Source organism: Anabrus simplex, chromosome 1, assembly GCF_040414725.1.
Source record: "Anabrus simplex isolate iqAnaSimp1 chromosome 1, ASM4041472v1, whole genome shotgun sequence".
In the NCBI taxonomy this organism is placed as follows: domain Eukaryota; kingdom Metazoa; phylum Arthropoda; class Insecta; order Orthoptera; family Tettigoniidae; genus Anabrus; species Anabrus simplex.
In genome coordinates, this window is record NC_090265.1 from 592,408,444 (window position 1) to 592,424,453 (window position 16,010).

The 16,010-nt window shown below is 36.8% G+C and overlaps 1 protein-coding gene across 3 annotated transcripts in view; it reads right to left on the reverse strand.

Moving 5' to 3' along the window:
• Nucleotides 1–16,010, reverse strand: part of Chd1 (chromodomain-helicase-DNA-binding protein 1) — a 447,987-nt gene that overhangs the window by 140,965 nt on the left and 291,012 nt on the right. For all 3 annotated transcript variants that reach the window (XM_067135606.2, XM_067135608.2, XM_067135605.2), the window contains exons 18-19: nt 7,719–7,886; nt 97–226 (exon numbers count right to left, since the gene is read on the reverse strand). In XM_067135606.2, the coding sequence (XP_066991707.2) occupies nt 97–226; nt 7,719–7,886 (298 nt within the window). The remainder of the gene's footprint in view (nt 1–96; nt 227–7,718; nt 7,887–16,010) is intronic.

Below are 16,010 nucleotides of genomic sequence, written 5' to 3' on the forward strand. Positions count from 1 at the left end.
CTAATCTTACATGCAGGAAAGATGAAAAAGTTATATCTCATTGTAAAAGAAACTACTAACTTATTTGGATCAATTTAATTCCTGAATAAGCATTACCTTCACTTTCAGATTCATTGATTTGTTGTAGAGTTTTACGACTGCGTGGTGGTAAATATAAATCATCCATTTCCTTTTGGCGTTCTTCTTCCTCTACTTTCTTGCGTATTGTCTCTGGTATTATTTCATCCTGTCAACAATACACAACAAACTAAAGTGCAAGGTTTTTTGACATTTTAACAAAATTAACATATAGAAAATAAGTTTATAATGTTGCACTGTGACATCTCTGTTCACATTTTAATCTGCCCAACCAAAATGAGTTTCCAACTGCTTAGTACGTACATGTTTATAGCAAGATAAGATACAATACAATCATGAGATCAAGGCTTCAGAAATTTTTGATTTGAATATATCTCTAAATTTGCTACAATACTAGGAGCACTTCAGAAAACCCAATGGTAACAAAATCAGGGAATACAGTTCTGTGCTACAGCTAAAAAACTATCATATTCACATCAAAAATTGAACTATACCACAAGGTAATCAAAGAATTGATTTCACCTAGTGGAGACTGCGATTTTGTACAGTACTGAGTGGGCCATGCTGCCATTTTCACACATATTCATCTATACCTTCGATCTAAGATAAGGGCGGTAATAAAAATGACATGCCACACTTTTTAACATATTGTGTTCAATGCTTATATTTTAGAAATTATACAACCTAAATCTAAGTGACTTACACCATAGTGTAAAGGACATAATTGTGGATATGAAAACATAACAAGCTCATCCAATGATCATATTCACAGCGGGGGAAAACAAAATGACTACCGGTTGTAGAACCATTTCGTTTTACTATCAGCTGTAACTTTGAAATGAGTGGACATATTTTGATGACTGAGGTGTCAGTTGAATGAGAATAAAGAGTTCTTTGAAGCTTAATAGACTGCATTATTATTTGAAAAAAGTGGATAGCGCACATGTAAAGTTAATTCCAAAATGTTGAAGTTTGTCCTTCGAAAAGTCAAAATAAATTGATGAAAGGGCATCAGGATGTAAGATGACATTGAAAAAAAAGAAAATACTGACATCTATATCACCAAAAATACGTTCACTGAGTACAAAGTTACAGCCGATACTAAAACGTACTGTAATGATGCAGCAATCAGCGCTATTTTGTTTTCCCTTGATGCACTGTGATGATGTCATCAGAGAGTGGGAGTGTTATGTTATCTCATGCATTTGTTTCTACATGATGGTATATTATTATTATTATTGTTATGTTTTATTAATTAATTGGACTAGTTTTGACCTCTATACTGTGAGGTCATCCTCAGCCATAACGTAAGACCATGATTAGAACAATATCAAAAGTATTTGAAGCACACACTCAAAGTTGAAACACTTGTATGTCCTGAGTTTATGTTGTCATGAAAGCAATAAACTGTGCATATATACATTGGATGATGATATTGATCAAGTGATTATTGCAAAGTTGAAATGAGGCTTATTGTGACGGGTGAGTCCCTCATTAAGAATTGATGGAGTTGACAATTAATAATACCATACATGAACATTGGAACAATAAAGCAAAAATGATGGAGAATTAAAAACTTGATTGCTGCCCAACATTCTGAAATTAAAATACTGTCCTCGCATGCTTGATTCTGATTCGAGATAATATCATTTAAACATCGCACTTATACAAAACGGCTCGAGTAGAAGCGAGTTCACTGATGAACATCTAACCAGAATTTATGTTTTTTAACATGGCTGAGGGAGACATCTACAACTTGGATCAGTGGACTATTTGATCCAGTGTAAAAATCTTTATAATTTTCAAATGGATCGAGTATGAAAAAGGGGTCTCCTGATAAGTAAGCCACAGTGTGGATATCATCTGCGGAAACGCAAGTTTCGAACAAGCTGATTGCCATTTCATACCAATTTTAATGTGTACTTTTACACAAAAGTCAGATATAATGACAAACCACTATAGCGAGTAAAGTTTTTGCTGTTATGCATTCTCGCTATAACAGACTTCTACTGTATGTGCATACAAAGGACGCTTTAAAGAAGTTGAAGATGAAATTGTGGGGTATATACGGGGGGGAAAGAGGAAGGAATAGACATAACATGATGAGATGCGATATGAATACAGGCTCACAAAGTCGCACAAAAAAAAAAGAGGAATTACCGGGAACTTTCAAAGGCAGCAATGAATGTTGCACAAGAATGAAGAGTCTTAATGCGCTAGTATTGTGGAATCGCACAACCTTCGCACAGCGTCTGCCAGGCACCTATGAAGAAAAACCTGCCGAGTTCCATCAATACATAATAGAGCTGCAAAAGCAACATTCATATTTGACTGGACATGTTGGCAATGCTGATAATACACTACTTTATTTTCACATGCCTTTTTACACAACAGTGGAAGACAACGGAGCAAAACGTGTATTGGTACGTACTACAGGAACTGAAAAATCATGCATCACAGTAATGTTGCATGCGCTTGCTAATGGAAGGAAGATACCACCATATGTCATTCTTATCTGCAAAAATATGCCAACAGAGCAGTTGATGCGTGGAATAATTTTTTGATGCTACGAAAAAGGATAGATGGTAAAAGAAATTTGTTGATTGAGTGTGAACAATGTGCAACAGAAGGCCCCTCTTAAAACAACATGGGATGTTGGTTCTAGGTGCATTTAAGGGCCATCTCAGTCAACATGAAAGAAGAAATCAAAAATCAAATACAGACCTTATTCTTAGCCTAGGAGGCATGACGTCACAACTGCACGTGCTGGATGGGGTGATGATTAAGCCATTCAAGAACCACGTGAAGCAGCAGTACACTGACTGGTTACTTGGTGGTGGTGGTGGTGGTGGTGTGGTGGTGGTGGGGGGGGGTCATCCCTCGATTCCTACAGGGAAGCTAAGGAAGCCATCAGTAGTTTACATGGGGAGTGGTTCCTCACAGCTGGAGGTCAGATCTCCAAAGATTCAACTATGGAGGGTTTTAAGAAGATGGGAGAAAGGATAACATTCTGCAGAAGGACGTTGAGACCAGTGGCAGTAATTCAGATGTCTCAAACGACAACTCCAGTGACAATGATTATAGGCACTAATAGGTTAGAAAGCAAATGTATTTCAGCAAGTTGCAAGCACCTAGCACGCACATGGTTCTGCAGTGGGATTTCAATAAATGTTAGGTATATGGACTATGAGAACCCCTAAAATTCATGCAACTCACTTACATAGTTGTTGAGCAGGCTAGATGATACTTGCAATTTGCTTAAATATGTTTGCTTTCTAACATTAGTGTATAAAAATTCGTACCCTAGTTATTCATTTCGTATAGCTCCTTCATGCAAACAATAATCATATAAGTACTTCAGATATGGTACCATATCCCAACCCATTGCCCTTAGTATATCCCAGAAATATTTTCAATTCCAGCTGCTTTTCTAGTTTTCAACTTTTGTATTTTATAGTAAATGTCAGTTATCATAGGTAAACTTTAATATTTCTTTAGTATTAGTCACCTCCTCTAACTGGACATTGTCCCTGCAACAAACAATCTTTAAATACTGCTGACTGAATACTTCTGCCTTTTGAAGATTCTCGCACACACACTCCCCTTGTTCATTAATGATTCCTGGAATGTCCTTCTTGGAACCTGTTTCTGCCTTAAAGTACCTACATTTGCCTGGTGTGAAAATGGAAACCACAGAAAGCCATCTTCAGGGCTGCCAACAGTAGGGTTCGAATCCACTATATCCCGGATGCAAGCTCACAGCCGCGCTCCCCTAACCGCTCGGCCAACTCGCCTGGTCATGTTATCGCTAGCTGATTTCTTTGACAGATTCAATTTCCTAGTAAGTTCCTTCAATTTCCCTTTACTTCCACAGCCATTTCTAACTCTAATCTGCATCTCCTTCTTAGTCTCTTTAATTCTCTCTTATAATATAGTGGGCCCTTACTATTCCTTACAACCCTTAAAAGTACAAACCTGTTTTCACATTCCTCAACAATTGCTCTAAACCCATCCCAGAGTCTGTTTACATTTTTATTTACCGTCTTCCACCGATCATAGTTACTTTTTAAAAGCTTCCTCATGCCTGTTTTATCAGCCATATGGTACTGCCTAAAAGTCCTACTTTTAAGACCTTACTTTTTATCACATTTATTTTTAACTACGATAAAAACAGCTTCGTGATTACTAATACCATACTGTATTTAGGCAAACTACCCTTACATTAAAAAAAAAAAAAAAAAAAAAAAAAAAAAAAAAAAAAAAAAAAAAAAAATGCACAAAATTGGGGTGAAGGGTTTTATTTGAGTCAATATTTGCATTTCTTTCTTTTTCTTTTCTTTTTTTTTTTCTTTTTCTTTTTCAAAATCAGCCTTCCTAAAGTTAGGGTGCGGCGATTATTCACACATACAGAATGTAAGATCACTGCTGTTATAGGAGTGTTGAAAAAATTACAGGACATAAGACAGCAGCTTTAGAAGCATTTATTTCTCACTTATTCATTTCTCTACTTTATATGAATGTAATATGGGATTTGTGCAGAAGAGAATAAATAAATGAACTTGAAATACTTTTTTTAAGGGGGGCATAAGATTAATTTATACATACAACTTTATATACAAGGACGCGAACATCTTACCTGTCAGAATGCATAACAAATACTCTGAAGCACTACTCATGTACAGATTTTAAAATGGTATGATCTCCTTTAACACAGAAATAATGTGCAGGAAAGACATTCGTAACTATTAAACTAGATCAGTAGATCAGATATACACTGGCCATGTATCTTCTTCAAGGTATGGAATAAAAACTACACCATATTCTGCCTCAGCATCATATAACAAATCACCAATTGAGATAAGGAGTATATTTTTCTTCTCTGTTTAGGAAGTCTGTTTTTAGATATCTATATATATAAAATAAGAGTTTTGTCTGTACATTGCTCAGAATTTGAAAATAATGGTATTTCTGTATCGGTCATGTCCATAGTAACAAGAAAATGCACTTTTTACTTTTCCGTAATTTCTGTCTGTCTGTCTGTCTGTCTGTATGTATGTACAAGCATCACGAGAAAATGGTTGAAGAGAATTTAATGAAAATCGGTATGTGAAGTCGGAGGATGAGTCTCTACAATCTAGGCTATAAATCATTTTACTCAGGCTGAGTGAAATGGTAGTTTAGGGGAAGGCCTAAAATTGAATTCTCAACTATTTATGTTATTAGTGGTCGTATATTAAAGAAAATGGGTATGCAAAGTTGGGGAATAATTTCCTACAATCTAGGCTATCAATAATTATATTCACGCTGAGAAAAATGGTAGTTTAGGGGAAGGCCTAAAATTTAATTCTCAAATATTGTTATTATTAGTAGTCCTATCTTGATGAAAATCGGTATGCAAAGTCAGGAAATAAGTCGCTATAGTCTAGGCTGTAAATTATTTTATTCACGCTGAGTGAAATGGTAGTTTAGGCGAAGGCCTAAAATGTAATTCTCAAATATTTCTTATTAGAGGTGTGATCGATGAATGCTACACAACTAAGGTTATATAGTATTAAATTTCCTATTATTCATGTCTTATACATTGTTACCGTACTGGCTATGATCACAAACATATTCATGAATTTGGATTTTTGTTACTAAGTCCATATCAGCGCCGAGTAACGAGAAAATGGGTAAACAGTATTTAATGAAAATCGCTATATTAGTCAGAGAATAAGAAACTACAGTTTACGGTATAAAATATTTTACAAATCACAGAGTCGAAAGAAAACTAAACGTGAAGGCCTACAATATAGAAAGCTCCTAACATTGAAAAATGAAATGGCGTATGGCTTTTAGTGCCGGGAGTGTCCGAGGACATGTTCGGCTCGCCAGTTGCAGGTCTTTTGATTTGACGCCTGTAGGCGACCTGCGCGTCGTGATGAGGATGAAATGATGATGAAGACGACACATACACCCAGCCCCAGTGCCAGGGAAATTAACCAATGATGGTTAAAATTCCCGACCCTGCCGGGAATCGAACCCGGGACGCCTGTGACCAAAGGCCAGCACGCTAACCATTTAGCCATGGAGCCGGACTCCTAACATTGATCAACAATACCATTACATTGGCCATTGTTTGTCGTGATGTGCTTTGTGTCTTCTGTTGCCCCTCATCTCCGGTAGATAGGACTACTGCTGTGTACAGAGTATTTTTTATTTGATTTACGTCGCACCGACATAGATAGGTTTTATGGCGACGATGGGATAGGAAAGGGCTAGGAGTGCCTTAGGTCTTAATTAAGGTACAGGCCCAGCATTTGATTGGTGTGAAAGTGGGAAACCACGGAATACCATCTTCAGCGCTGCCGACAATGGGGTTCGAATCCACTATCTCTCGGATGCAAGCTCACAGCTGCGCACCGCTAACCACACGGTCAACTTGCCCAGTCGTACAGAGTGTAACAGCCTGCCAGAATATTGATGGGAAGTAGCTGGGGAGTTAGATAACTTTCTTCTTTAGCATGCCATTCCCCTGGTTTATAAATTTTCTGATACTACTGGTATGTAACACACTGGATCATCATAGCATTCGGGCTATTCAATCCCTACTCTGAGGCACTGGTTGGAATGAACAGTGTGCATATTTAGCGGAATAATGGCAGATGAGTGTTCATGGCAATCTGTGGCCTGGTCATCCCAGCTCTGGAACTTTGGGCTATTAGATTGGCACCGCAATCTAACGGCAGCACTGTTCGTTAAAAGTGATAAAACGTGCGGCTTTCCATTTGATCCAGTATTTTATATGATAGCATTGCTTTTAATCGCTACATTCATACTTACGTTTTTGTAATGATGTATGTTGATTTCAGTTAAGAAAACCACAACGTCAGTCTTTCTGAGAAGTATGTTGATTTCAGTTAAGAAAACCACAACGTCAGCCTTTCTGAGAATCCCGTAGCGAAGCACGGGTACATCAGCTAGTTTATTACAAAAATACATACAGGTGTACTATTAATGCCACATTTAAATACAACTGCTAATTATTTCCAGTGTACTGCCACTATTGTAATGATCAACGTATATTATCTAACATTTTTACCATTAATTGTAAAGCCGCAACTGTAAAGGAAAGTCCCTGCCTTGAGCTAACAGCTCACTGGAACAATACACAGAATGAATGAATTAATTAATGTATAAATAAATAAATAAATAAATAAATAAATAAATAAATAAATAAATAAATAAATAAATAAATAAATAAATAAATAAATAAACAATATTATGACTTCACAAAGCAATTTTTAAGCCTCATTTAATATCTTTGAAGGAAAAAGAAGGGATCGTCTTGGGCCTACACCTTAGGAGTTGGAAGGAAGCGACTGTGGCCTTAATTAAGGTACAGCCCCAGCATTTGTCTGGTGTGAAAATGGGAAACCACGGAAAACCATCTTCAGGGCTGCCGACAGTGGAATTCAAACCCACTATTTCTCGGATGCATGCTCACATCTGTGCACCCCTAACTATGCCTCTTTACCCTCCTCATGGGCAGCATAAAAATTATCTTGCTGATTTTAGGAATAACAATCCTTTGCTGTGGTTTTTAATGTTGTTTTGTACAGTAATGAAAAGCTTAAACATTATTCAAGGTGTAAACTTACCCAGTCCTTACTCTCTTCATCCACATGCTGATCAGTGAGAAGTACTTCTTTATCCTCCTCGGGGGCAGCAAAACTTGCAACTTTGAAGGCAGACAATAACTCATCACCCACAGTTGCAGGAGCTTCATCACGAGTTTCTGCTCGCCTTAGTATTTCATCTATGTCGCACTGTTCAAAATAAAATCAGCGATAAGGAGCACAGAATCTTCCAAACATGCCTTGGAGGAACCTTCTTTACTGTAAAGCAAGAACCTCATTCACATGAAATGATTTCCACCGTTATTGATTCTAATGAATGCATTTCAACTGCAACAGAACATTTCCTTCTTATCTTCAGAACAAGAAACCATTCAATACATGTTTCAAAGCCACTACATTGCTCCAATATACTACAGTACGAAGTAACATGATTCCAATATCTATTCAGCTTTCTTTTATTAAGAGAAACTACTCCCATCTTCATCATCATCATCATCACGCATAGTTTCCAGTGTTGGGTATGCTGATTTATTAATACATGTATAATTAGTGCTTAAACAGGTCTAGAAACGTTCAATAATGTTTTTGACAATAAAATACATTGTGTTTACCAAATCTTGAAGTGGAATAGATGCCTTATTAACTCACTGGCATATACAGATGGGTCCAAAACATGTAATAGCACATGAGACACAACATACAGACACGGCTCCCAGTCATGTGGGAGAGGAGTGTGAGCTTGATCAGAATAAGATCTGAGCACCTCAGATCTTTTCAATCAATCAATCAATCAATCAATCAATCAATCAATCAATCAATCAATCAATCAATCAATCAATCAATCAATCACTCAATCAATCAATCAATCAATCAATCAATCAATCAATCACTATTGATTTGCATTTAGGGCAGTCGCCCAAGTGGCGGATTGCCTATTTGTTGTTTTCCTATCCTTTTCTTAAATGATCACAAAGAAATTGGAAATTTATTGAACATCTCCCTTGGTAAGTTATTCCAATCCCTAACTCCCCTACCTATAAACAAATATTTACCCCAATTTGTCCTCTTGAATTCCAGCTTTATCTTCATATTGTGATATTTCCTACTTTTACAGACATCACTCAAACATACTCGTCTAATGATGTTTTTCTGCTTTTCTGTGGACTTTTTCCAGTTCTTGAATCAAGTAATCCTGGTGAGGGTCCCACACACTGGAACCATACTCTAGTTGGGGTCTTACCTGAGACTTATATGCCCTCTTCTTTACATCCTTACTACAACTCCTAAATACCCTCATAAACATGTGCAGTGATCTGTACCCTTTATTAACAATCATATTTATGTGATCACCCCAATGAAGATCTTTTCTTATATATGAACACCTAGGTACTTACAATGATCCTCAAAAGGAACTTTCACCCCATCAACGCCGTAATTAAAACTAAGAGGACTTTTCATATTTGTGAAACTCACAACCTGACTTTTAACCCCGTTTATCATTATACCATTGCCTACTGCCCATCTCACAACATTATCAAGGTCATTTTGCAGTTGCACACTATCTTGTAACTTATTTATTACTATGTAGAGAATAACATCATCTGCAAACAGCCTTATCTCTGATTCCACTTCCTTACACATAACATTGGTATATAATTAAGAAAACATAAAGGTCCAATAATACTGCCCTGACGAATTCCCCTCTTAATTACTAGAGGGTCAGGTAAAGATTCGCCTACTCTAATTCTCCGAGTACTGTTTTCTAGAAATACAGCCTCTTATTTAGTCACTCTTTTATCTAGTCCGATTGCAATTTTTGCCAGTAGTCTCCCATGATCTACCCTATCAAATGCCTTAGATAGGTCAATCACAATACAGTCCATTTGATCTCCTGAATCCAGGGTATATGCTATATCTTGCTGGAATCCTACAAATTGAGCTTCAGTGGAATAACCTTTCCTAAACCCAAACTGCCTTCTGTCAAACCAGTTATTCATTTTGCAAACATCTCTAATATAATCAGAAAGAGTGCTTTCCCAAAGCTTACATGCAATGCATGCATGTCAAACTGACTGGCCTGTAATTTTCAGCTTTATGTCCATCACCCTTTCTTTTATACATAGGGGATACTATAGCAACTTTCCATTCATTTGGTAAAGCTCCTTCATGCAAACAATAATCAAATATGTACTTCAGATGTGGCACTATATGCACCCCCATTGCCTTTAGTATATACCCAGAAATCCTATCAATTCCAGCCGCTTTTCTAGTTTCCAACTTTTGTATCTTACTGTAAATGTCATTGTTATCATAGATAAATTTTAATACTTCTTTAATATTAGTCACCACCTCTATCTGTACATTATCCTTGTAACCAACAATCTTTACACACTGCTGACTGAATACTTCTGCCTTTCGAAGATCCTCGCATACACACTCCCCTTGTTCATTAATGATTCCTTGAATGCCAACATGTTATCCTTAGCTGATTTATTTGCTAGATTCAATTTCCTAGCGAGTTCCTTCAATTTCTCCTTACTTCCACAGCCATTTCTAACTCTTTCCAACCTGCACATCCTTCTTAGTCTCTTTACTTCTCTGTTATAATATGGTAGATCTTCACCATTTCTTACCACCTTTAAAAGTACAAACCTATTTTCACATTTCTCAAGAATTGCTTTAAAACCCATCCCAGAGCCTGTTTACATTTTTATTTCCCGTTTTCCACGGATCATAGTTACATTTTAAAAGCTTCCTCATGACTGTTTTATCAGCCATATGGTACTGCCTAAAAGTCCTAATTTTAATACCTTCCTTTCTTTCACATTTATTTTTAACTAAAACAGCTTCGTGATCACTAATACCGTCTATTACTTCAGTTTCTTCTCTATAGAGCTCCTCTGGTTTTCCCAGCACCAAATCCAAAATATTCTTCCCTCTAGTTGGTTCCATCACTTTCTGAATCAGCTGCCCTTCCCATATTAACTTATATGCCATTTGTTGTTCATGCTTCCCGTCGTTCGCATTACCTTCCCAATTGACATTTGGTAAATTGAGATCACCTGCTACTATCACATTCCTTTCCATATAGTTTCCAACATAGCTGATTATCTTATCAAATAATTCTGAATCAGCGTCAGCGCTACCCTTTCCTGGTCTCTTAACTCCAAAGGCATCTAGTTGCCCATTATCTTTACAGATGAGCCTTACACCTAGAATTTCATGTTTGTCATCTTTAACTTTTTCGTAGCTTACCAATTCTTCTTTCACCAGAATGAATACTCCTCCTCCTACCATTCCTATCCTATCTCTACGATACACACTCCAGTTCCGTGAGAATATTTCTGCATCCATTATATCCTTTCACAGCCATGATTCAACTCCTATTATAATATCTGGTAAGTTTATATCTATTAAATTACTTAATTCGATTGATTTCTTTACAATACTTCTACAGTTGACCACTAACATTTTTATGTCATCCCTACTTGACTTCGGTTTCCCTGTACCGTTATCACCGCTCCCTAGGCCACCCTGTTTCCCTAAATGTACCTGTCTATAACCCTTCTAAACAAATTTCCTAACTTATACGTACCACTGCAGTTTAAGTGAAGGGCACCTGAGCGCAGATCCCTGTCTCCTACCCACCCATTAGGATCTAGAAATCTCACTCCCAATTTCCCACATACCCACTCCATAGTCTCATTTAAATCCACAATCACCTTTGAGTCAGTATTCCTCCTACACATTATTCCACTGATAAGAATCTCCACTTCACCCGTGCTGCATTTACCAGATCCCACACACCTCCAACTATGTTGGTACTTATACCTACTTCTCTTACGTTGTTAGTACCAATGTGAAACAGTAGCACCTTCTCTCCTTTCCTTCTTTCCCTCTTCCTTCTCTTCTACTTTCCTCAACATCTGCTTCAACCTAATTCCTGGATAACACTCTACCCTGGTTCCCTTTCCTCAACACACTTTGCCCATATGTCTAACCATGGAATCCCCCATGACCAGAGCCTCAACCCTACCCACCTCATTTGATCCCCTCCTCTCCTGGTCAGCCCTATCTTCTATCACGGCTGCAGACGCTACTTCCCCCTCCCATGACCCTGTTCCACCTGTCTTTTCCTATCCACTACCGGTACTCTACATTTCCCTTTCCTACCTTTTCCCTTCCTCCTACTTCCACACATCTCAGCAACAGTTCCTGTTCCTCATTTTCCCTTGGATGTTCTACCTGCAGTGACTCGTATCGATTTCTCACAGACACCTGTCCTGAATTCTGATCCTGAATAGAGCCCTTAGCCTTCAATCTCCTTCCCCTTAAAACATTAGACCACCTGTCTTCTATAATTCCCCCCTTTTCTTCCCATCCCTCTTTTACACCTACCGTATCCTATACTTTTTTGAGGGAGGCCTACTTTCCTTCCTGTCCTCTAAGCGAATCCTAATTATCTCCCTCAAACTCTCCAACTCCTCCCTCATACTCTTTAATGCCTGGCCACACTCACAGTTCCTACACTTGCACTCCTTAGCAATTCTTTACGGAATGAGAAGAAAAGGAAAAATAAAATAACTTATCCTGTGCAGCAAAACAAAAATGAAAGGAAAGAAATATTGTCTAGGATATTTCACAAAGATCACACAACATCAAGGTAATTAATTAATATAAGCTACTACTGCACTACAATACTACTTAGTTGTACAAATTTTTTTTCTATAACACCCTAATAGAATGAAAGTTGCTCTTAATTATTGAAAACCAAAAGTAATACACAAGAATTAGGCCTACAAAACTCTAAACTGCAGTTAAGTCTACCCTCATTACTGCAACAGAATTCTAGGAAGAGAGTTAAAATACAGATACCACAGATACTATAGTACACAAATATTTCACAGCAATAGAATAAACACACTAATTTATAATAAGACACCTACTATAATATACTATAATAATTTTAAACTACGTTCAGACGTATCCGAATTACAACAGGTTATTGAAATGAAATGGCGTATGGCTTTTAGTGCTGGGAGTGTCCAAGGACAAGTTCGGCTCCCCAGATGCAGGTCTTTTGCTTTGACGCCTATAGGCGACCTGCACATCGTGATGAGGATGAAATGATGATGAAGACGGCATATACACCCAGCCCCCGTGCCAGCGAATTTAACCAATTAAGGTTAAAATTTCCGACCATGCCGGGGATCGAACCCGGGACCCCTGCAACCAAAGGCCAGCACGCTAACCATTTAGCCATGGAGCCGGACACAACAGGTTATTACTAAGCACAAACAGAAATGGAAATTACAATTAAAGTTTGAAATTTGCAAGACTACTCAAAATAATAGAATAAGCACTCTGATTTCTAATAAGATACTACAATACACTACAAAAGTTTATAAGCTACATCCAGACATATCCTAATTACAATAGGTTATTACTAAACTTAAATAGAAATGAAAATTGCAATTAGGCCTAAAGTTTGAAATTTGCAAGAACTACTGAAGGATTACCAACAAAGTTAAATGCATGGACAGCAGATTATTATTAGTACTACTTTATCCTACTATGCTCTATTAGAAATGAAACCTTGTGTTTGGTTAAATGCTAAGTATCGAAAGGGTTACCGTACACAAAGAAAAACACAAATATAACAGGCAAGACACTATATAATATAGCGTAACTTCACTACAATTCTCAACTGAAATGTGGTTATGTGATTATTACAGCTGATGGGTTACTATTATTTTCCCTACTTCATGGGACGGAGAATAAAGGTGTCCTTAATTACTGAAAAAATAATTTCTCAAAAATATTTCTGTCAAAACTACTCCTACTACTCCAGCGACTTGAATTGCAATTATTGGGATATAGGAACTTTATTATTATTAGCAAACTGCTCATAAATACTGAAAGATCGAGGGAGCGAAATATAAATTACGGATACTTTAACTACCTACTCAGAACTACAAATGATCGGAACCACAAACATTTGTTCACGACCGTAATCAACAATGCAATATTTGAATATGAAGTGCTACATTAATCAATAACAATACGACGACTGTTAACTATTTTGCCAGTGAAATACTGTATATTTCTGTTGAAATCCTTTCTTTAAACAAAATTTAAAACAGTATCGCATTATTTAAAGAAGTCATTACCTTTGTGATAGGTGGGACGGCTGAACTGCTATTTGAAATACCCTGTCAATTACCTGCACTAATATAACCACTGCCAAAGTTACGACTCTTTTTAATATCCCGTCTTTGTAAGTATTTTATCAACAAACATACTGATATTTTAATAATAATAATTTTTTTTTTTTTAAATTTCTTCTTTCATGCAGTCCTAAGTTACAGTTTGTAATCAAGCGAACACCTACAGAACTACCCAGTGTAAAAATTGTAAATAAATACCACTAATCTCAATTACTATTAACAAACACTAAACACCAATATTTGTGGAACTAAATGTATCACACACACACAAAATTTGCTGAATTTCTACAACTATTAACTACTTTATCACTAAGATAATACAGACCTAGTGCATCCAAGAGAGAGCACGATATGTTATATCCATTCAAAAGAGGAAGAACTGCTCGTCCTCATGAGGAAAAGTGCATAATGTCTAGCACAATGTCTATTAGACATCAAATGGAAAATTCTAAATTCCCATGGAGGGAATTAGATATTTTTCACCAACAGAGCATGTCAAAAACATATCAGATGTAAGGCTTTACAGGCGTTTGCTCTATTAACCAGCGTTTCGTCTTAGGTCTGACACTAGACTCGTCAGAGTGGGATGTGTCAGACCCTGACCGGTGTCTGTGTCTAGTGTCAGACCTAAGACGAAACGCTGGTTAATAGAGCAAACGCCTGAAAAGCCTTACATCTGATATATTAGACATCAATCAACAATCAATCAACACTGATCTGCATTTAAGGCAGTCGCCCAGGTGGCAGATTCCCTATCTTATTCAATGAGTGTGAGTATCTGTCACGCTTGCCTCACCCAACCCAATGCCGATTGCAATAATCCTATTGCATACAAGGCTGTTGTTACCAAACAGAGATATTACTGAAATTCTGAACAGAAACAAGAATGAAAGTGAGTCAGAAATGTGATATTGTGAAGAATGTTTAAGTAGTAGTGATGACAGTGACAGATCAAAAAATTCTGAAAGTGATGATGCACAGCCTAGCTCAAGTAATGAAAATCAGAGCAAATGAGGGGAAAAGGAAGCAAAAATGTCATTTTCAGGGACTTTTCCTTTTTTCAATTCTAAATAATGGAAAATGACATATCCTTTGAAACCACTCGTATTTCGTGGAAAATGGAGGTTATCGTTGTAATATCCACTTATAGAATTAATTTGCATTAAGAGAACTGACCTTAAAGTTCTTCAATCATTACAAGATGTAAAGAAAAGTGAAAAGAAATTGTTTGAAAATCATGCATTTTCTTTTCAACCCATTCATCGTGGTTACAATATTCTGTTGCCTCTATATATAGTGTGAGGTTTACATAAAGAAAAAATGCCTAAAATGAAGTGATCCATTGAAACTGTTGTCACATATCACCTAACATCCACAACAATGGCAAACTTGAAATAGTCTCAAAAAATAACTTGGCATGAAAAGAGTAATATGAGGTTAATAGGAAATATTTTATTATTTTGCTATTCCCCCGAATTTTTATGTTACCCGCATTCATTTTTTTCCCACATCAATCCCCCTTTTCCTCCCTCCCCCTCGACAAATAACACATCAAGGTTTTAATGTATTACAGTCAAAACTGATTAAGACGTCCCTCTCGAGCGCATTTCGCTGGTTATTACATAAAATCAGCTTCATGGTCCTTATCGCACTTAAACAGATTCACAACTAAGTATTTTTTTATTTTCCACCTTGACAATACACTAAATTGCTTAAGGCAACTTATTGGTTAAAAGTGGTACATCCTTCGTATATTATCAACATCTTAAGTTAACATATGTTCATTTTAAGGACACTTCCTCTAAAACATTGATACTTTGTCATTATATGAATGTTTCATCTATGTTATGTGGCTGAAGATGTTGATAATATACGAAACATGTACCACCTTTAACCAATAAGTTGCCTTAAGCAATTTAGTGTATCGACAAGGTGGAAAATAAAAAATAGTTGTGAATTTCCCTGGTTATTACATCATTATTCCAAAGTCCCAGTCCATATCCTATTAAATACATGTTAAAGAAACCTGGATAACACATTTACATCACTCGTTAGTACGTTCCTGACCATGTTGCATGCATGATAC